Here is a 22,073-nt window from a genome sequence, read left to right as displayed (position 1 = left end):
TTTTTTTTTCATTCATGAAAATTTAAGAACTCTGATAAATTACACTCCCAAACTCCAACTTCTCTATCGATTTGAAACGTTTAATAATCAATATTTTGCCTGTGAAGACTACTAGTATACCTCATAGAGATATCTCTTTGATCCCACTATAATTCGTTCATAGGAAAATCCGGGAGGAAAATATGGAATTTGGGGAATTTGGATGCATGCATTTTGCTGTCTTTACAGCGCAAGGATATTTCTTTTGACAAAATGTAAACCGCACCCGCCACGCGGCGCTAGCGGTGCCCATCCCCACAGCCCGTTACATGCCTTGCCAGCGGCATGTGCAGTCTCCGATTGGTTTCTCTCATAGAGATGGATTATCCAACTCTATGGTTTTTCTGCAAAACCTAACCAAAAGCACGCTACCTCGTTCGTGTCCAGGTACCATGACGTAAAAGCCGAGCCCCTGTAATACCCCTAAATGGAGCTCGGTGATTGGTCATGGACTAATTGATAGGGAGCCAATGACAGCAACGCTCACCAATTACATCATCTTTGACCAATGAGATTCGCTGTCTATGATGTCATGGCGATCCATGCGAGCTTTCTATATATCGGGCGGAACCACATTTTCCCGTCAGTCGTGCTCTGTCTCTCGTTGCTGACGGAACTACGCTTGTTGAACTGAAATCCTGATATTAAGATTTCTCCGAATTATTTGATTTTATATTCCATATCCACTGATAAAACCATCACCGAATATGTCTATGGACTCTCAGTCATTTGGGGGTTCTAATTTCTTCACCCTCCAGGGAAACATTTTGACAGAAAACCTGTTTTCAGCGACTCATTCTGATTTCATGAAAGGTGTGTACGAAATCTCCTTATTTTTGTCAGAAACAAGTCATTTGGAATATTATTTCATGTACATGTGTCATGTGTGTGATACGATTTTAATTTTGTTAGTTTAATTGTTGTAGTGGTGTGAAGTTTTGTGAGATATTCGTTACTTTATCTGGAAAAATGTGTGCTTTGTGGGTGCGGAAATGCGCAATTCAAGATGGCGACCGTGAAAAATTATTTCGTTTAGCGTCTGTCACGTGACTATTTTATGCAAATTTTGGTCGTTGGTAGTTCGAGGAGCGCGCGCGCGTCTTGTCCGCCTTTCTATCATCAGCTGTCGCTCAATAGACAATAGTACATACGACATTTGTTTCTGCTTGTGCATTGACAAAGACCAGGCACAACTCTTCTGACATTTTGGGAAATAAATTAACCATGTTACCATCTAGCATGTTAAAAATAAGAGTTGCCCCCAGTCGTAGTCATAGTCATAGATCTAGATTTTAAGAAAAAAATTGCCGTATTTGTCGGGTCTCATACCTGCAATCCTGCATACTCGGGCTCAGGATGTTTCCATTTTTGAGGAGGGGGTTTTCATCTGATTCTGAACGTCTGACAACTAGTATAAGTCTTGCATGCGCATGATTCCCTTGAGCTCGTGGGTATTTATAAAATTATAAAGCTGTTTGAAAGCGAAATATCTTTTCCATTACCACATCTATTTAATATAGGCCTAATTGAAAATAATGTACCGTTTTAGATCCGTTTTCAGTACATGTGTAATTGTAAACTTTTTAGGCTTGGGCACACTGGCACTCACTTCACACTCCTGGTCAATGAAATATGAATATAGATTACAGACCTCTATGACAGATTAAGGTTTACTAACATTGGATGTGCTGTGCTGATGCATTTTAGTTGAAATGTCCTTTTATTTGTATTTTTTGTCAAAAACTTGCCCTTGTTTGGAGTTGACTTTTTTTCATACCAGTTACCTTTTTGTATTAAGAAATATTTTCATGTCCACCTCAACATAAAGTTGGTTTGAATAGAAAGGAAAATCCAACAAACATAACACTGAAATTTTCATTTATATTGGATGTAAAATAAGAAAGTTATGACATTTTGAAGTTTTGATAAATTTCACAAAACAGTTATGGTAGGTATGCTAATGGACTGATGGCATCCACTCACTATTTTTTATTTTTACATAAGATCTATATGAAATATTCTCATTTTCTCAAATTGTCCCGGGGGAAAAAAAAAATCCTGAAAATGTGGAATTAGCCTTATTTTAAGAGTATATGGTTTAGTCAAGTTGCCCCTTGTCAAATCTGAAGAAAAAAAATGTAATTTTGTGTGAAAAATCCAACTTTTCCTCTCAAAACTTTTTAGTTTCTCTTACAAATACAATTATAGGTCAATTTATTCTCTGTAGTATTAGTAGATATCTGTAAACGTATATTTGAACATAACATGTACGTATTTATAACACAGTCAATGAGAGACCACATACAGTTCACTCCCCCTTTAAATATTTCCTTGCATGGTATAAGCTACATGTACAGATCTGTAACATGTAGATCTATAAGGTCTATATGTTTAGATTTTAAGAATTGAAAATAAAAATTTTGTTCATTGAATCTTCACCTGGTAGTAATATCTGTATAACCTCAAAAATAGATTGAAGAGTGGGGTATTTTTAATACACTGAAAATGAGATTAATCAGATGTTTGATATTCAGAGTTTGATGGATCTAAATTGGAGCATGTACCTTACTACTTTAGATACTGTGAAGAGCAATTCTTCCTGCAGGGGGGGGGGGGGGTACTAGTAGGGCTTACCCTGAAGAAGTATTTTACCTGTGGATATAGATCTTGCAAAGTTTTACCAGAGGATTTTAAGTTTGCAAAAGTGCAATGAAACTTCTTGAAATGTGAATTGATGCCATTTTTTTTTCTCCTGTCTCTATTTCAGGTTCTAACTTGATGCAAGATGTGATGCTGAATAATGGTAAGATATGTTTTCCTGTCAAGCTCACAATTTCATTCTTGTAGTAGATAAATTTTTTTCTTATTTCTAATAAAAGAAAAAAAAAGTTATTCTTCAAATATCAATGAGTATGGCTTTAAGAATTTATGCTTTCATTACAGGATGTAATGATTCAGATTCTCTTTTAAACTATTCTTGTAGGCTGTACATGTATGTTACTGGCAATATTTTCACTAACATGCAGGTGACCGACATTCTAGGACCAAATTTTCAAAAGGCTAATAGGCTATACATTATTACATTTTACAATATCCAGATTCTGAAAGTGCAGACCTTGTAGTAGCTGGTGAGGTAAGTGGGGTGGATGATGGGTATGACACAAACTCAGATTTATCATCCCCCATGTCTGCCAAAAGTGATTGGGGAGAAGCATCAACACCCTCAAGTACTGGATCTAGCCATGATGAAGGATTATCTGCTGATGATAACTCCCTATTATCTTCATTCCTGGATGAGGACACCTGTTTCAGTCAGTGGGAGCAGTCATTTGAATGTGCGGGCAAGGGCCCAGTCATAAATGAACCAATCCTGGAACTATCACCAAGAAGTCCCATGGTAGGCCTGCCTTCCTCTACTGCACCCAATGACCTTTCTGCTGCGCTTCACAAGCTCATACAGCCCAGCCAACAAGGAGTTGAGACCCTATCAGAGGCATCCAAGCCCCTTAGGAAACGTTCAGCGACATCTTTAAGGTACAGCCACCCCACATATGTTTGTTAATGGTCGTGTTATACACATGCAGCATGAATGCCCCTTTCATGCTGTGTGAACTAATATCATATATACTTCTTATGTTAATCACTTTCCTCATCTCTTGCAGTGTGTATACCAGGAGCAGAGTTGACGACAGACTTCAACAAGGTGCACTTCTTAACTCAGTAAAATTCTATTAGTGTCTGATTTTGGTAACTATTTCTTTTTATTTGTAGCTCATGCGGAATTACCCCCAGGAAGAAGACACGCAAATTTCCTAGTTTGATCCAGGCACTGCCAGATAAACTCAATGGAGGAGAGATTCAGATCACTGTTCAGCCAGAGAAGCATCATAGAGCAAGGTATAGGACTGAAGGAAGCAGAGGAAGTGTCAAAGATGACAGTGGTGAAACCTTTCCCAAACTTAAAGTAAGCAAAACCGACCCCTTGTGTTATGTAATTCTTAAGTAGACCTACAGTTCAGTTTTGAAACTTGTTCTTCTTTCTTGTAAACTTTAATTCATGAATTGTTATTAGCATTGACTATCACCAAGTGTAACTCAAAACATTATAATGGTAGCATATGGTCCCCACTGAATAATTGTCAAAACAGTGTCAAGGAATGTACATGTTCTACTACTTTGTCATTCAAGAGAATAATGGGGAGATTGATTTATATTGATTAGGAACCTCGTGAGTGGGATGTATGGGATGTTTTCTAGGTTTCACATATTTCAAAGCAGATAAGGTAAAACCTCACTATGCACCATTTTGTTAAAAAAATTTTTTTTTTAATTTGCAGCTTCTTGGAATCAACCAACAAGTTTTACTTCAAGTCTTTGTCGTCACTGACCAAGGGAAAGTTCGTCCTCATGGTTACTATCAGGCTTGCAAGGTAACTGGACGTAACACGACCCCTTCAGAGGAAAAGGATGTGGAAGGAACTACGGTTCTCGAGGTTCCGTGGGAACCTGTTGATGGCAAGATGGAGATCAGCGTTGACTGCATTGGCATCCTTAAGCTCCGGAATGCTGATGTTGAGCAGAGGATAGGGCCCATAAGGTCAAAGAGGAAGAGCACCTGTGTCCGGTTAGCTTTCAGAGTAATCGTGCCTGCTTCTGATGGTACCTTCAGCATTCTGCAGACTGTCTCAAGATCAATAACCTGCAGTAAGTTTAAGCTAGAATTTTCTATTGCAATGTGTCTTCATGTTAATGAAAATAAGTTTTATTCATGCTATGTCTTTTCATAGGGTTTATGTCATATTTAAGTATCATAAAATGATTTCTTTTAAGCTATGACTGTGTGGCAATTTCTCATGTCGATATATATTGTTTTGTTACAGCGCAACCACTTGGGCATCCAGAGATATTGAAGAAGAGTTTGAGTCGGGTTTCAGTGACCGGTGGGGAAGAACTGTTCATCATCGGAAAGAACTTCACATCAAAGGCCAACACAGAAGTCAAGCTCAGACAACTAGATGACTTTGGCAAAGTGACTTGGGAAGGAGATTGTGACATTGACAAGGCCTTATTTCAGAATGTAAGTGGGATTTATTGCCCCCTTCCTAATGATTCCTGAATAAGAGAGCTTTGTGCTCGATTTCTAAATTGTGTATAATAATTTACATAAAGCTCATTGTTGTGTATCTTGATTTGAAGTTCATTGGATAATTGTAAAAGAATTTTGTGTTGAATCATTTTGTTTATTGATTTCAGAACCACATTGTGTGCAAGATCCCTCCATACCCAAACCAGAACTTGAGGAAGTCGGTGATCGTGTACCTTGTTGTAACGGGCAAACCAAACCAATGCAGCGATCTAGATGCCCATCCTATTGTGTATCAGCCAAAGATTGGTAAGAGACACCATTTCAACTTCCCTTGACCAGGAGAGATTTTGGTCGTACAGGTCATTCTTGTCAGCTCATTAAAATGTGCATGGTAATGACCAATGTGTCTCTTGCCAATGAATTACATCCTGCTATTGCACTAGAACTTTTTTTTTTCTCAGACTTTCGACAGTTCAGCATTTAGAAGGTGTGTCTGTGCCATTTGAAAAGTTTCTTGATATTGGATTTTTTTTTTTAAATTGCTTAGCGACCAAATACATCAGTTTGGTGTTGCGATTATTCAGATTGATTTTTCAACATTTACCTAAATTAGCCAAAAAGAAGTAGTGAGAGACACATTGTTTCAACTGACAAGAATTTCTTGGATTTGCAGGTTGGTGGTGGTTTTATATTCACTAGTTTTGTCCAGTAACGAAATGGGATGTGAAGAAGATCTTTGCCTTGTAATATTGCATCATTACACATATCATTGCGACTTTGCTCCCCTAGGGATGCCAGGGGTAAATGTGTGCAGCTTTTGGAAATTCCCATTTGCAAAAGGAATAAATTTTGCATATTGTCATGATTTTATGACCAGATTTTTATTTTGTTACGTCAATTTTCTACTCTGCATTCTGGAATGCATTTCTCTTGATGGCATTCATTATTGAATAGATAACGTAAGAATTCTGTAAATCAGCCCATCTTTTTCCTGGACAAAATTAAGATATTAAGAATTGTGGGCACGCGTTTGAAAATTAGAATGGACAGTCGGGAATTAAAAATGTTCCAATTATTCATATTGTGGAAAATCACCCGTTTCGGGAACAAATTGCACCTGTTTCTTCTTGATAAGTTATGAAATTGTTTCAATCTTTTCATTTTATATAAAATGTTGAAAGAGCCATATGCATTAGACATTGTGCTCATTGAAAAGGAACGCAGATGCTATTCTAATCTTTCACACGGGTGTCTTGCCTGCAAATCCATGATGTGCGACCCATATATTGAAAGATTGATGCTGCAGATCTAATTCGGCTAAAAGAGAAATCATGTACTCATTGTCAATTGCACCAGTGAGGATCTTATTTCTCCAAACCTAAATTTGCAATGTGGCTCATGCTCAAATTTTTCTTCAAAATATATGCCTGCTGAGCTATATATATATATCACATGCATAGATTTTATGTATCAAATTGAGGAAGTTTACAATATATCCATTTCCAAACAGAAGATGCTAGAAATATGATTACAAATCTGTTTTTCAACAATTTTCCAGAGCATTTGCAGCATTTTTCTATCATTTCATGTAATGAAGTGTTCATTAATTTTTGTATTGAGAATGCATTCAGTAAATATTTTATCATTCCAGGTCAAAATTTTGGGGTTTGTAATTTATAAACTTGTCCCCTCTCTTGTTATGAAAGTAAGAGAGAGGTGAAATTGATAAATTGTCGATGCTTCATTGCCCCCTCCTGAAATTGTAAAAAATATCAGATTTGTACAACACTGGATTTTTACAGAATAAATTGTCTTTCATTATTTTCACTTAAAAAAAACATAACAAAGCGAAAGGTTTTTTGGAAGTGGCTGGAGAACCCACTTTGTAATTAGATTGAAGTCTCAAAGTGAATTTTATTGAATGCATTTTCTTTTGTGTATGATTTAGATTAGGTGGGATTTAGTTGCAAGACAGGTCTGTACACACATCAAACAAAAGCAAAATGAAAAAAAAAGAAAAGAAAAAACAAATCTGAAAATTTGACAAGAATCATTTGATATTGTACAGAAAGGCTATTATGTTAAAATATTTTAAGTGTTAAGAATATTTGAAGAATTGAAATATCTAGCTTGTTTTTATTGCTCTATGAAAGTACAGCTAGTCACTAATGAACACAGTTGGAAACCTTATTGTTGCAAGTATTTGATGCCTAACCCACAAGGGTGATGGAGGCAGTACTTTGTGTTTTAATCCCCAGAAGGACTACAGAGTTTAGACAAATTCTTAATGTGATGTACAAAAGACTTGGCCTGCATTAAAATAATCTTTGTCCCCATCCCTGTGATATTGCCCTGTGGGTTGGGTTTAGTTAGTTAGCAGTGGGGTTGGGTTGCGTATTCATCACATGAACTTTGCTTTTCCCCCTCAGTGCCTTTTGGATAATGCACGAATTGTTCAGTGCTCTTGTAGCACTCCAGCTGAGGCGTTAACAGGCTATCCTGTTAACGTGCTTCTGGGCCCTCAGCAGTTTCGCAAGGCTCGGCAGACAGTACAGTACAGCATTTTAATCATTCTACAAAACATCTTTACCTTGGTTTGTAATGTACCACAATAAAAAATACTGATGCTTGTAGTACAGTTTCTATCATTTTACTCTTTGGTTGAAACGCTTTTCTCCATTATTCGAGGCAAGCGTTCAAAATCATGTTCAAATCAAGAGGTTGATAATGGCACCTCCTACTTGCTGAAGTTTTATGGTACATGACAACAAGGAAAAGAATATCAATTGATAAGTTGAATTTGTCAGAGGAAACCCCCAAAGAAAAAAAATCAAATGAAAATTTTTGAAACTTCATAAGAATTTTCATCATCTACCTAATAGTAGAATAGAATTCTTGATCTAAAATCACTAAGGAAAAACGATTGCATGATTTTTGGACACTTATTCAAAAAATTTGTTGACGGCAAAGTTGGAAAAAAATGGGTGTGATCTTGTTTATTTATTTTTATTATATTTTTGAATTGTGTGTACAGTAGAGTTTTGTTTTGTTTGACAGGTACTGGTTGTTGCGACTCCTCATTTGCTCTTTTCTTTTTAAAGTCTTCCCCTCCCTTTCTTTGTTTTTTCTTGTCTCATTTTCCCCTCCCACCTTTGAAACCCTTTATTTCTGCGGGCAAAAAGGCCTTTTTTTTACATTACAGGTTCTGTCCCCCTCCGAAGGTCAGCTACTTTAGTCATCGGATTCTTTCAGACTTTCTTTAGGACGGAAAGGAGTAGTCATAAATGTTGCTTTTGAATAATTTCTTAATTAAACAGAGGAAGTTGACTTAATGTTAATGACTTTCCCTTCCTCAAACTTAAAAAAAAATTAGTGGAAAACAACCAAAGCACTTACTAAATTATATTAATTTCAGAGTCTGGCAAGTGAAATTTGACCATTATTTTGCCTAGACTAATGTTATTCAGAGTGAGTTGAATGAACTTAAAATATTTGCAGTTGGTGATGCTTCCTTGTTTTGTAGGAATGTAGATTATACTTGTTATCTTTGTTTCATCAAGTGACCCTCATTTTCTGACCAAATTCAATCTGTTGTGCTAATTGTACATCTTTTGAGGATGATATTGAGTGAAAAGAAAATACTAGGAGATCTCTTGCAAGATTATTCCACCTGTTATTTTGTCCTGTTTTAAGCAGAGAATGAGACAAAATCAGCAAAGTTAATGATTTTTAATTTGGTATAGATTGAGGATGAAAAATGTCATAACTTGAGAGAATCTGATGGTTTACTTGTCGAAGCAAAGACAGTAGTTAAAATTAGTAACTGTAATATGTATTATAAGGTAGTTAAGAAGCAACACCTCCTGCGCTAGCCATTGAACAACTAAAAGGCATGCCTGGTTTCAAATATGTTTTTTCATATCTTTGAGGACTTCGTAAGAGCTTTGGGTCCATTTATGATTACTCCTGTGACTTGACTACGACTCCTCTCTTCAATCCGCAAGGCGATTTTAGCATATTTATTAACATGATTTCAAATTATTTGTTTCTTATAACAGATGATGTGGTTAATCAAACACCTAATGGTTTCGGGGTCAAAAAGCCAGGTAAGGTCAATAAGATGTTTAGCAAACCATTATTATAAAAAAAATATTACTGCATGTGTTGAATATAGTTATAATTGCTTGCTCTGACGTGTGTGGGGATTGATAATATACCTCAATACATATATAGCATTGCCTGAATCACATAATCCCTTCATTGTGTTTTAGTTTCCTTAATTTAGCAAAACACACATATTTCTGGTACATTATATAGCACTGTTCAATAAAATATTGCATTTGTTATCAGAAGTCTCTTGCAGCACGTATGTTTACTTGGTCTTTGTGATTAACTGTCCAGAAATACACTTTATTCTTGGAGAAATGAAAAAAATTGTTTAAAAAAAATCCTGTGAATGATTCATTTCAGTGCTCAAAGTGATTTACATTCTCTTTAATTTAGATTGTAATTAAGTTTCTCACTCTGATTTCCCAAATCAGCTGTTGGGCTTGGAGTTGCCCCATCAACTATCGTCTTGCCGCCAACGCCAACATCACCAGTTGAAACGCCCATGCAAGTCACAAACACAGTCTCGCCTGGTCCTGTCAAGGTGGAGTCACCTGTGATACTTCGAGCTCCTCCTACACCCAGCCCTCAACCCAACGAGGAGGAATTTGCCCTTACCCTGCAGATGCTAGCCACTGCCTACCTGCAGAACAAGGATATGTACAACAATCTCTTGATGCAGACGACACAGGGCCAAGGTAAATTAATCGTCCCCCTTATCTATCTAATCTTAATCTTTCTTTTGACAGGCAGCAGGTCAGGTGTAGCAGTAACTCTAAGCTTCTTCCACCTTCCCCCACTTGTCATCTTTCATAGTATTAACCTTCTTTTTATGCCTGTACATGCATTCTTTAGACATGCTGTTCGAGAACGTGTTGGCAGAAATGATCATTGAACAACCCCAAGCAAGACAGGACATGGGTGTACTTAATAACATGGTCCAAGTTCCAGCTAAAGTATCGGCTGAAGTACCAGCAGTAGTTGAGCCAAAGACTGGTGAATCTCAAATCCTAATGAACACACAGCTCGATCTTTCCAATGTTCCTTCAGAAATAGCAGACATCCTTACAAATTCTGACCTTCCATGCATAACAGATCCACAAGTGCTTGAACTAGAAGATGGTACGGTATATATTTTGAATAAGAGTGTATATCAATACAAGATGATACTGGGATAATAATGACACACCTTTATCTCTCCATATCATCTTTCATTTATCATAGTAGGAAGAACAATATTTTGCTCTTCTTTGCTAACAATGTGCCTATATGTTACACTGAATCCTTATGAAACTGCCCAAAAGCCATTCAAAATTTTTTGCAAAATAAAAAAAATTCCTTGTAAAAACAGAGTAAGATGTATTATTGAATATCATTTTCATCATTGGTGCTTGGAAAATGATATATATTTTTTTTGGGTAAGCAAGTGCTTTGCTGGATTTGAGGGTTCATTGTAATATATGATATATTAGAATTTGTTGATCGTAGAAACCAAGCAATGCAATCCAAATGCATGCACATCCTTGATTTTTGGGGTGTTTTAAACTTCTGAAATGAAACAGGATTGCATTGCTTCGATTTCGAGTTGCGAGTTCATTTTATTTATTTGCATGATTGTGTTTGCCTCCATTAATTCTGTGTTTTTTCCAATAAGGGTTTGCTGATGGTAATGCAGACGGTCCTTTAGTTTTAAAATCTGTCATGAAATGTGATTAACTTATCCCTTCCCCTTTTATTTTTATAAGTAGACATTTGATGAAATGACAGTACATGTGCCATTTTGCATCATACAGTTTTATTAGACTCCAAGGGAATATTGATGTTATATTTTTTGTTATTTCCTGGAATAATTATGCTTATTGTTCAGTACAAATCGTGATGCTAATTGTGTTTTCTTTTATTGTCTCCCTTTTATTCACAGTTCTTGATGTTCTGAATAATAACTAAGGTAAGCTGCTTAGACTTCAACCTGAAGATGGTAGAACAAAAAAAAAACATCCAGCTACAAATTGAGAATTCTTTGACGACATATGCTACTGGGGAAGGATCAATTAGGCATGCTGTTAGGGATTTTGAAAGCATTCATACTAGGCTTAGACGGGAAGGGGGGGGGGACAGGAAGGGATGTTCTGGGGGTAGGTGTACTTATGTGCTGATTTGAGTAAACCGCAACTGTATGTTTTGATCCATTGCTAATGCTGCACTTTGCTGTCATATGCTGATCGAGAAGAGGTTTTGTGAATGGGGGGGGGGGGGGGGGGTGGTAATAAGTTCCTCCAGAGGAAAGGTTTGTGCATTTAAAATGCCTGTACATGTTGTAGATAGAACTTGTAATTTACTGTAAATATGTTAATATGTAATCTATACAGATATATTGTACAGCTATATTTATTATTTCTATACAGATTATTCATGGGCCAAATGTGTTCATTATTCGGCTTTTGCCCTTAGGTTGATTTTGCTTTATATTCATCTGCTACTGAGACCTCTATTTTTGTATTGGAGAAAACTCATTCACAAACAGGATTTTAAAAAAAAAGTTTGTTTTTCCAAGTCTAAGGAAGGAAATGGAAGTCACCTTTATAGCTTTGTATTTATAATTTGTGTTCAAAACGAACAGTACTGTTGTGCCTCAAATGTGGGGTGTATTTTTTTTTATGTACGATTGTTATGAAGGTATGTACTAACATTGTTTGGATATTTGAAGGTGCCTGTATTTGCTAAGGAAATTTCAAAAATTATTTTGGCTTTTTTATTTCCATCGAATCCGGTAGGAAAGGTCCTGAATCAATTATTCAAGCAATAATTGACCAACATATTACCAGGGAATCCTTGTAATGGTTTGGTTGATTTTTTTTTAGGAATAGTGAGGGGAAATCCAGACGATGTTAGCATGTTGCCTTATGTAATTACTACAACTCATGCAAATTGTAAGTGAAGAAGTCACAACACTTGCCATATGGGGTAGCCAAACTGATCTGGTTGTGTATCTGGGAACTTGGACAGGATATATCCCATTTGAAGTCCTCTTTATAGCAGAAAACTTAGGGTAGGGTATATGAATTGTGCCAGCACTGGCATGATACGTGACATAAAAATGGTTCCCTTTTTTTTTCTGGGGGGGGGGGGGTCAATGCAAATCTCTTCCAAGTCTATGTTGGGGGGCTATAAAAAAAAAGATTTTGTTAGGAATAAGACAAATAGGTACTCATCCGTCCATATTACGTTGAGTGATGCTAGCAGGAATGCTGAATTTTGTGGTGCCAAAACAGGATTCATTTGTTATCAGATTATTAATGCCCATGTCAATGCCAGCATTATCCAGTTTAAAACTGTACTGGTGGGATAGAATCATATGTTTTCCATGTGATGCCCTATATTTATTTTATTGTTCATTACTAAAGCAAAGAAAACACATGTTTTTGCAACTGTGTTGAGAAAAAATCCGAAACGTGAGTGTCTTAGTAAGCGCTCTACTGTAAAAAAAAAAAGGCGTGATAAAAAATAAAATAAAGAAAACTAGATTTGCCTATCCTTTTTTATGTTGGTCGTATTTATGAATGTGATATTGATCAAGAGTAGTGAAATGTTGATGTGACATTTGTTTGACATGCTAGTTCCGAAAATGAAATCCACGTATGAATGTGCTCGAGCAGCTGGTGCAAGATGGAGACATCTATGGTTCCAGTGTGATCATGGATATATTTTAGAAGTCGAGTCCATCCCAATGAGCAAATTTGAATAAAAAGAGGAGGGTTTAACCTGCAATTTCATCAAAATCGAGTGTCGTGAAAAGAGAATTTCGATATTTTCAAGTTGCGTTTCTCAAAACAGTTATCTGCACAACCTGGCGGGTACGCAAAAGATGGAACCAGTGTGTTCATATACCCGTTTTCTGAAAGCATAAGTTTGAAATGTAACGAATTTGTCGAATTTTGATAACATTTTCAGTGCAATAATTAATTTGTTGAAGGGTCTTGACTTAAATAATTGGCAATTCTGGTATGGCCAGTATCCCATGACCATGAAACAGTTTTGAGAGTGATGTATGTTCAATGACTGCTCGATGGCAATAAAAGGTGGTTCTTATCAAGGTGTGAAGTAGGTGAAAGACGGAAAATACCGAGGGTGAGAGTGTTTGGCATGATTTTAATCTAAATCTCTCCAACATGAGGATAGTGATGATGAAGAAAAGGGAAGTGATGCGATTGAAAAAGGTAATGGTGGTGAAGGTACATGGTAATTGTGGGAAAGATCAGTACGAAAACGGTGTTGGTAAAAAGGATGAGTGATAGTGGACTTGAGTGGTAGAGGTGAATATGAGAAATGGTTTTCATCAAGTACCGTAGTTATAAGAGACGGAGTGACGACGAAATGCAAATTAATTCGTGTAGCTTCCGATTTCTAAAGAAGTACAGTAGAAAAGCAAACGCATGGCCAAATATACTAATCTCAAAGCCGTATGTACTGAAATTCTTATGACATCTGTATTCAATTTCCAATATTCCACGACAAACTATTAACTATGAAATTAAGACCAAGTTGCTAGCAGTGACGTGCAGGAAGGGGGGCGCTTGTCCCCCCAAAATTTTACACGACCAAGAAAAAAAAAGAGAAATAAAAAGGAAAGAGGAAAGGTAGAAATATGAAATCATTTTCTGAATATTATGTCAAAATCTATCACAAAATTTGATGTTTGTAATAAGAACGTCAACATTTTTTGCCCGATACGCCATATCTCACCCCTTCAAAGTTTTTGGCTCATTACTCCACTGGTTGCTTGAATTATTCGTGCATCATATCCTAGTATACACTGCCTTATAATTTGAAAAAAAAATGCACAAATTGATTTCATCAAAAAGACGAAACCTCGTTTGTGGTCAGTTACGAGTCTGTAAAAAAATTCTTATTCCAATTTATTTTGAAATATTTTCCGAGTCCCGTACCACACGACCGTTTCTCATCCACATGATGTTAAATCCCAATTTTTTCATGATAATAGGGGTATAAGCCAATAATGATAATAATAATAATTGGCATTTATATAGCGCTTTATCAATCTACGACTGTTCAAACCGCTTCACAATTATTATTGTGAAGCCAACATAAAGAGCGGCTAAATCCACTTCATTGGTTTGACCAAATTCATTTAAACTAAAGTTTACTAAAAGACAAGTCCACCCCCCAAAAAATGATTTGAATAGAAAGAGAAAACTCAAACAAAACACGGAAAATTGCATACTTTTGTATGTTATTATTATCAACTATGAAATATTCTAAATTTCTCCTCATTGTTCTGTGAAACAAAGTTTTATCCCTCCCTGAAAAGTGTGGAATCACTTTATGGTTCAGTCATGAAGCTATCTGTGTTTAATAGCTCCATGGTTCAGTCAAGTTGGTCTTTATTGTCAAATCTGTTAAAAATAATTGAAACATCGTATATTCAAAACGAATGAAAGCCAACAGAAATAGTGGGGGACATCATCGACTCTCTCATTTGCATGTCACCGAGTTATGCATAATAGGCCTTACTGTTTTGTGGAAAAAATAAGCGAACTTTACAAACGTCATAACTTTTATTTTACCTATGATTTTGATGAAATCGTCAGTGTTATGCTTGTATGATTTCTTTATTCCTATTGATTCAAATAAAACATTTCCCGGGTGGACATGACCTTTCATTAAAGTCAACGTTGGAATCAAATGTGCCGAATCACATGAAAAACGTTGACAAATTAAGGATGATCACAGATTTAAGTTTTATATCAAAAGGAGTTTAAAAAAAGATGCAGTAGAATGAGAGCTAAATCCACATTACTATGATTATTTTAACCACTGCAGTGACTATAAAGTCACCCATTCAGATTTTTAAGCACACGTTGCTACTACCATTCTACATCATCAGACATCCGTGCAAATTTTGATATGGATTTTTATTATCATTATTTTGTATGAATATTTTTGGATTAAGCTCTCTCTCTATTTTAAATCACTGTCATTATAAGAAATTGTTCCCTTTTTTGTGCAAATTTTAGCAATTAAACATCAGAAAAGGTATGAATGTACCTTTTCCGCAATATCAGTAAACATGTTATGTCACAAGTACACAAACATGACAAATAAAAATTTGACAAAGGTTTTATATCAAACTGACCTAAATCAATGGCAATTAATTTAATAAAGATATCTTTAAAATTGAAATCGCCATGCTAGTTTAGGGCGCTAGATTAAAAACATGATTTGATTGGTCTATTATGCGATAGGCCTACTCCTTTCATATGTACCAAAGAGAAATGACAGTGGATAAAGAAAAGTTGTAATTAATAAAAGACTTGATTTATCAAAATAATGATATTTGTGGATTTAGCTCTTTTTTGGAATAAAACTTAGTTATATCAAAATATAACGGTCTTACGGAAATGGTTTGCAAAAGGATGTTATTAATTTCAATTTGTTTTGAGCTGCGAATGATTCAAACGGTAGATGGCGCAATACAAAATTGGAATCTGAGGCTATTGAATATCCAACAAGAATAGTCGAGTGGCACTCTGAGTTGACAAAGATTAATGACACTCCCCGCCAAAAAAAGGTGAAAATTACATCAAGCATTATCGCAATGTCTTGTTTATTTCTGGACATTTTATGTATGTATGTCTAACAAATTTCTGGTTCTTTGCCCCCCTACCTGCCCCAGTTCACGAAATTAATTATTTGTTTTACAAGATACTCGAACAGGCCATGATACATTTTCAAATTCTGTTAACAGATGTGTTTATTAGATATTTAGGAACTTTATAAAATTTCAAACCCTCTAAACTAAAGCTTGACTTTTGATGCATAGAGCTATGTACATGATAACCTAGTCTGCAGGCACAGACCCTGATTGAAACTTTGATCAGCAAGTGTGTCTCCACGCAAAGACTAGCACATACAAAACTTGCTGTTTCAATTCGCCTTCAGTACACAAGGCATGAGTGATAAGTAGGCTGCACATTCAGACCCTTAACTCGAGTGAAGGGTTTGCACAGCAGACTAATGATAACCAGGCGGGTATCGGGGGGGGGGGGGGGGTGCTAGCACACCCCGTAAAAATTGAAACCTCCATATCCTCAAAGAAGACCGACGAACAAAAAAAAATCTCTCATTTTGGAGTTATATAATATATTTGATTATCAATTTTGCGAAACAAAATGCACCCCCTTAAAAAATTTAACATCCTTGGTCCGCTGCTAATAACGATTCTGATATATCTTCATCCTCTTTTCCTTATCACTTCTGTATTTACTGCGCCCCTCAAACTGCCGCCCTCGAATGTTACTTTTATTTCCTTTATAAGGCGTTTCTGCTATGTTCGTGTATAGATAATAAATCAAATAAACACTGGCGTTTTTGCAGTGTAACAAATAGACAAAATCTGATTTATTCACCTTGATATGGGATGGGGGTAGGGGCGTAAATTACTCTCAATATATTATAATCTTTCTTTATTTCACTCCGAATTTCCTTTTCCCTTTTGCATGTCTCCGAAACGTGCAGCCCGGGGCACTTGCCCATGGGTGTCAATCGGTGTTCTTGGTGGGAGGGGGGGGGGGGGTGGCTGCGTGACACAAATATTGTTTTCTATATTAGGGATTTTTTAAAGTTTTTTTAAAAGCGCCCCTAAGATTTTCCCGGGGGGTGCTGCGTGTATTATTTTTTTATAGGCAGCACCCCTTGGAATTCTGGTTGGTGCGTCACATAAGAGAAACGTATAGAAAACGACCAACATCTTGCGTTGAAAACCCTTTTTCTTTTGGCTTATCAAATTTATTGGCATCAAAACGACCTTCATTTTGTAGTGTCCAGTTTTCAGGAATCAATATAAAAAATTTCGAGCTGTCATTAGGCTTATTAGATTAATGAATACAAAAATAACATTTTCATGAATTCCTGATAATTAAATTTTCCTTTTTTTCAGAATGGAATATCTCGCGTTTAGAAAGAGGAATAGAAGAAAGTCATCATTTTCATATGAGGACAAAATATCCTTAGAATGTCCAGGTCCTAGGTTAAAATAAATCTATCAGCTTGCGCTTCGCGCTCAAATTTATTTAGAGCGATCCATAATATCCACTTCACGATTTTCATACAGAGTGCTTGAATTAGTGCTTAAGTTGACCCTTTTCAGATAGGAATATCAAATATTTTCAGCTCGCGCTTCGCGATCACATTGTTGATTTTCAAGATAAAAAATATAATTATTTAGAATGCCCAGATACTAGGTATAAATCTTAAACACACGCACGCATGTTTATTGAGATACACAGCTTGTTCTTTATTTAAAACATATAAATTATCCAGTTTCAGACTAAAATTTTCTGTTCGCGCTTCGAGCTCACATTATTGATTTAGGATACCCAATTACCCATTATTTTCATGATTTACAAAACATGAATAGAGTTACCCTTTTATTTTGCCCGCTCACGCTTCGCGCTCGCATTGTTTAGTTATATGCCCATCCTGCCGATTATTACAAAATATGCTTAGAATTTCAATTTTTTTAGGTTAATAGAATGTCAAAAATTTTCAGCTCGCGCTTCGCGCTCGCTTTATTTGATTATTGAATATGTATCGTTTTATGGCTAACTACAAACAGTCCTCAACAGGTCCCTTTTCGATCAGTTATATACGCATTTTGTTCAGGATCACAAACATTGCCAAGAATGTTCGATTTTCAGGAAATTTCCAAAATATTAGCTCGCGCTTCGCGCTCACACTATTTGAATATGGCTTATGAGATTACTATGTTTTATAAAAATAAAGCAAAGAAGTGACTGTTACGAAGAAACAAACAAAAATCATCTGAGTAGCCAATCGGGGAAAGTATGGGGGAGTTTTTCGCCCCCCCCCCTTATTGGAGCGTTGTGGCTCAGTGGATTAGTCTTCGGACTTTGAAACAGAGGGTCGTGGGTTCGAATCCCAGCCATGGCGTTATTTCCTTCAGGAAGAAGCTGATCCACAGTGTGCTGCACTCAACCCAGGTGAGGTAAATGGGTACCGGTAGGAAGTAATTCCTTGAAAAGCTGTGTGCGCTATGAACGCCTAGCTTAGCCGGGTAATATAGGAGCGCCTTGAGCACCTAAAAATGTGCGCAATATAAATACCCTATATTATTGGCGAAAGCTGGACCCGCCCTTGAATTTAGGCCTAGGTTGCAGTACCCCCAGCCAAAAATCGTTCCCAGGGCCCTGATCAACGACGAGGAAATTTACAGTTTCAAATGACCAGATTATTATGTAATTATGACGTCATTTATTGACAAATCATACGATAAATTTAAATTTAAAAAATTCTATCTATAGGCCTGTGCATGGTCGGCCACTGTTTATGATGTGATTATTTATTGATTACTGATTAATGAACAGTGAGGAGAGAGTGCAATTCTATATAGGCAAGTTCTATATAATGCCCAGGTAAAAAAAAAACAGTCGAAACCAGTTGAACTTTTAACTGGTTTCAACTGGTATTTAAAAAAAATTGCATTGTTAAATTGAATTTCAGTTTTAATTGTATATAATAATATGTTATTTTGATTAAAACAGCTCGATTAAGGATAAAAGAAAAATAGCTATTATAATTAACTTATTTATGTTTCTTCAATATTTCCACATAAAAAGTTTCAGAAAAGTCTGTGGTTCGATATAATTGGTGATTTTTTTTTTACAAATTAACCCAATAGGCCTATATATAGGCCCAAAGTTATGATTTTGAAATTCATTAATCTAGCTCCACTAATCCAGGCAGGGCAGTCTAATTATGTTGCATTTACTTCTAAAACAAGGGACTAAGCGATATTGGATGTAGGCCTAAGCAAGCAAAATGCATGAATTAAAGAGGTACTCCGGGCTGAAAATAATTATATCTAAATAACTAAGTGATTAATAGAGTAAAATTCACAAAGGAAAACGCTGATGCAAAATCTGATAACAAATAAAAATGATTATTGAATTTTAAAATTAAGCAATATTTTATCAAAACAAAAGGCACTGTCACATCCCTATTTCTCTCCTCTTTCCTTATGCTATTAAATTAAAATAAAACCAAATGTTTCAGTTTTCATTATGTGTGCATGATAATCAGGGGCGGATCCACTGATTTTTCAAGGGGGGCACATTTGAGGAAAGTTTGGCAAGCAAGCAAGCAAGCAAAAAAAAAAGGTTATGGCCCAAAATTAAGTGCCCCATGGATCCGCCAGTGATGATAATTTCCCCATTGTAACAAAATAATTAGTTGCTGAAATGATTACATAATTATTAAACCACTGAGAGTCAATCCACTTTCTTTTTATTCTTGGAAGAAAAAAACTGATACATGTATAATTTTCATAAAATACCAAAGAGTAAGTGGGAATGTGACATCATCAGTTTGCTCATTGCATATTCATGAGTTAATCAAGTATGAAGGCCCTATAGAACTTTTTTTCGAAATAAATGTAAATCTTTATTCAGTGTTTTTGTTTGTCTGATCTCATTTTATCTTTTCAATTTCATTTAATTTAATTTAATTGCTGTTTTAAATATTGTAGAAAATGATCTGGACTACATTTAGCAAGAATCGGACAGATTAGGGCAAAATTAAATGATTTAGTACCTAATAAACTTCAAGAGATTCATACTATAGGACCTATAGGGCCTATCTGGGGGGGGGGGGGGGGGCTATATAGTTCCCGGATCCTTTGTGGGGTTATTAGCTGTTTAACCTGAATCGGGGAAACACATGTATACAGGAGTTATGATACTAAAAAATGTCAGGGTCGAGATGTGTAAATGTTTTATTCCTAAATGAAATTTATGAAGTTCTTGTCTGTCTAGTATCGTGAATGAGAGAGAATAGGCTTGGTCATATGACGTCACGATCACAGGAGATTAGCTAGATCTCCATTGAGCATGCGTCTCCACTCTTCCAACATGGCGCCTATTGGAAAGAAGTCTGCGAAGGCATCGTCAGCGGAAAGGGAGAATGACGAGGATGAATCTCAAAATTTATGGTAAGTTCTGTTCTTTTACGGGATTAGGTAGATTGGACACAGTTCAGTGTGCTTATCATTTTCATGTTTTTTTTTCCAGGACATCCATATTGAGCGAAGTTTCTTCACACTCCAGCTCGAAGTTGCCGTCATGCAAGTCCATATTGGTGTTGGGTGAGTGTTTTTTTTTCTTGTTATAAAAATGTTAGGGGGCCTAATTGTCCAGAGACCAGACGCAGAGTCGGCAGACGTCAAACCCACCATGCCCATTGTAATTGTAAATATGTTAGCTGATATTATAGAGCTCAGTCACACTATAACTTAGCTTAGCCTGGAGTAGACAGCTGGCAGCCGTCTGTTTCGAGGAGTTTTTTAACTTTTTTTTTTTTTTTTTTCTCCTCGTACACAGACGGCTCGCTAGCGTGCAGCCACCATTAGGGGACTTGCAATGCAAAATCCCCCCGTCGGGGCTCTTCAATTTTTGTCTTTAATGAATAAAAATTTTGAAAATTAACGCGACCAAAATGCAAATTAATATTCCCTCTTGGCATTAATTGCCAAAAAACTGAGAAAAATCAAGTTAAAAGGAACAAAAACAGTGACTTACCTCGGCTGTCGCGCAAATTCACTTCCCTGTTTTATCCGATCTTAAGTACATAAACATATTGCCATTGAGTCCCCTGTACAGATCGCGCTAGAACTTCGGTCTCTGTATTTGGTGAGTGAAGCCAACGGAGTTCAGCTGAACAACCAACATAACAGAGACCGAAGCTTTTGGTCTAAGCCTGGAGAAATTTTGACAATTTTAAATCATATGATTATGATATTGTGACTGAGTCTGAGGTTACTTTCCATTTCATGCCTGTTTGTTTAGACACTACAAAATTCCAGCATGTCCAGCCTTGATTAATATGATAATTATTCTTAATCACGTATTAAATTTTAGTATTTGTTAAATAATAATTTTTATCTAGGGCCTATAAATTGTTCTTCAAAACGGCATTTTGTAACAGCGCTAATCGTAGCTACGTCATAATTAATGAAGCGTTTCAAGCCAAGGGTCAGACCTATTTGCTTTGTTGACAAACGGATCGAGGAATCGGTCTGGTAAGAAACCTTCAATTTTTCGCCTTTTCATTAACCAATTTTGGAAACCTTCATACGCATTAGGCGGATCTTTGTTTTGGCAAGTCTCTTATGGCAGGCGATTCAAGGCTCCATGATGAAGAAGTATATGTCAAAATATAAAAAAAAAACCATCATCATGGAGTCCTCAAGGCTAGTTTGTTTCATGATAATTTGGAAAGAGGTCTCTAACTTTATCGATGTTCATGATGTCATTTCCCCATTGCATTGACCCCATGGCATGCCATAGCTGTGGTATACTATCCACTTGCGTCAATACCGATGAAGGCCATTGGGCTCGTAATGGTGAAGGTTCGACCTACGCTTATCGACTACAGCGTCTTACATAGAGAAAAGAGTGCACTAGTGCTACTGTTAACGCACCCTCTTCGATTTAGATATAGACTCAGCGGATGACTACTCTGAAAACAAAGCTTAGTTTAGAATAGATCTAGAAATTATTATTTTAACTAGACTTTAGATCTAGATCTCGACCTGTAAGAAATTGGTATTGTTTACAGTGTAAACAATACCAACTTCTTGAAATATTTGATTTGATATCCAAAAATTAAATTCCAAAGAGTCGGTGTATGGTTTTAATGATCAATCGTCATGTTTCTTATCATGTTCGTGTTACCATTTTCTAATTCACATTTTCAATATGGTTATCCTTTTTTGGGGGGGGGTCATTTGTCTCAACAATATTCATCC

At 36.2% G+C, this 22,073-nt stretch overlaps 2 protein-coding genes across 5 annotated transcripts in view; both read left to right on the top strand.

Moving 5' to 3' along the window:
• Nucleotides 1-296: 296 nt before the first annotated feature.
• On the top strand, nt 297-12,754 carry LOC129254126 (nuclear factor of activated T-cells 5-like). 3 transcript variants are annotated; one of them, XM_064094982.1, is made up of 11 exons: nt 625-852; nt 2,807-2,842; nt 3,138-3,573; nt 3,811-4,003; nt 4,377-4,743; nt 4,920-5,116; nt 5,293-5,431; nt 9,187-9,231; nt 9,667-9,930; nt 10,088-10,354; nt 11,154-12,754. In XM_064094982.1, the coding sequence occupies exons 1-11, from the start codon at nt 747-749 to the stop codon at nt 11,177-11,179; spliced, it is 2,076 nt and encodes a 691-aa protein (XP_063951052.1). In that variant the 5' UTR covers nt 625-746; the 3' UTR covers nt 11,180-12,754. The 3 variants fall into 3 exon arrangements, with proteins under 3 accessions (XP_054748555.1, XP_063951052.1, XP_054748554.2); XM_054892579.2 differs by having other exon boundaries at nt 9,184-9,231; XM_054892580.2 differs by lacking the exon at nt 10,088-10,354 and having other exon boundaries at nt 297-852; nt 9,184-9,231.
• A 7,364-nt stretch (nt 12,755-20,118) lies between these two features.
• Nucleotides 20,119-22,073, top strand: part of LOC129278608 (cytoplasmic dynein 1 light intermediate chain 1-like) — a 53,850-nt gene continuing 51,895 nt past the window's right edge. Inside the window, exons 1-2 of one of the 2 annotated variants that reach the window (XM_064094981.1) lie at nt 20,119-20,258; nt 20,338-20,411. In XM_064094981.1, the coding sequence (XP_063951051.1) occupies nt 20,158-20,258; nt 20,338-20,411 (175 nt within the window). In that variant the 5' untranslated portion in view covers nt 20,119-20,157. The remainder of the gene's footprint in view (nt 20,259-20,337; nt 20,412-22,073) is intronic. The other variant, XM_064094980.1, reaches the window with a different exon arrangement.

The sequence above is a fragment of the Lytechinus pictus genome, chromosome 2 (genome assembly GCF_037042905.1).
Source record: "Lytechinus pictus isolate F3 Inbred chromosome 2, Lp3.0, whole genome shotgun sequence".
Lineage (NCBI taxonomy): Eukaryota > Metazoa > Echinodermata > Echinoidea > Temnopleuroida > Toxopneustidae > Lytechinus > Lytechinus pictus.
This window is presented reverse-complemented; position numbering and strand designations above follow the sequence as displayed.

Bases quoted from the DNA above. Each gene is read 5' to 3' on its own strand.
- LOC129254126 (XM_054892579.2), top strand. From the start codon at position 747: ATGTCTATGGACTCTCAGTCATTTGGGGGTTCTAATTTCTTCACCCTC. The intron at 2,843-3,137 runs GTAAGATATGTT...TACAATATCCAG, and splicing joins AGATGTGATGCTGAATAATG to ATTCTGAAAGTGCAGACCTT. The intron at 3,574-3,810 runs GTACAGCCACCC...TTTTATTTGTAG, and splicing joins CGTTCAGCGACATCTTTAAG to CTCATGCGGAATTACCCCCA.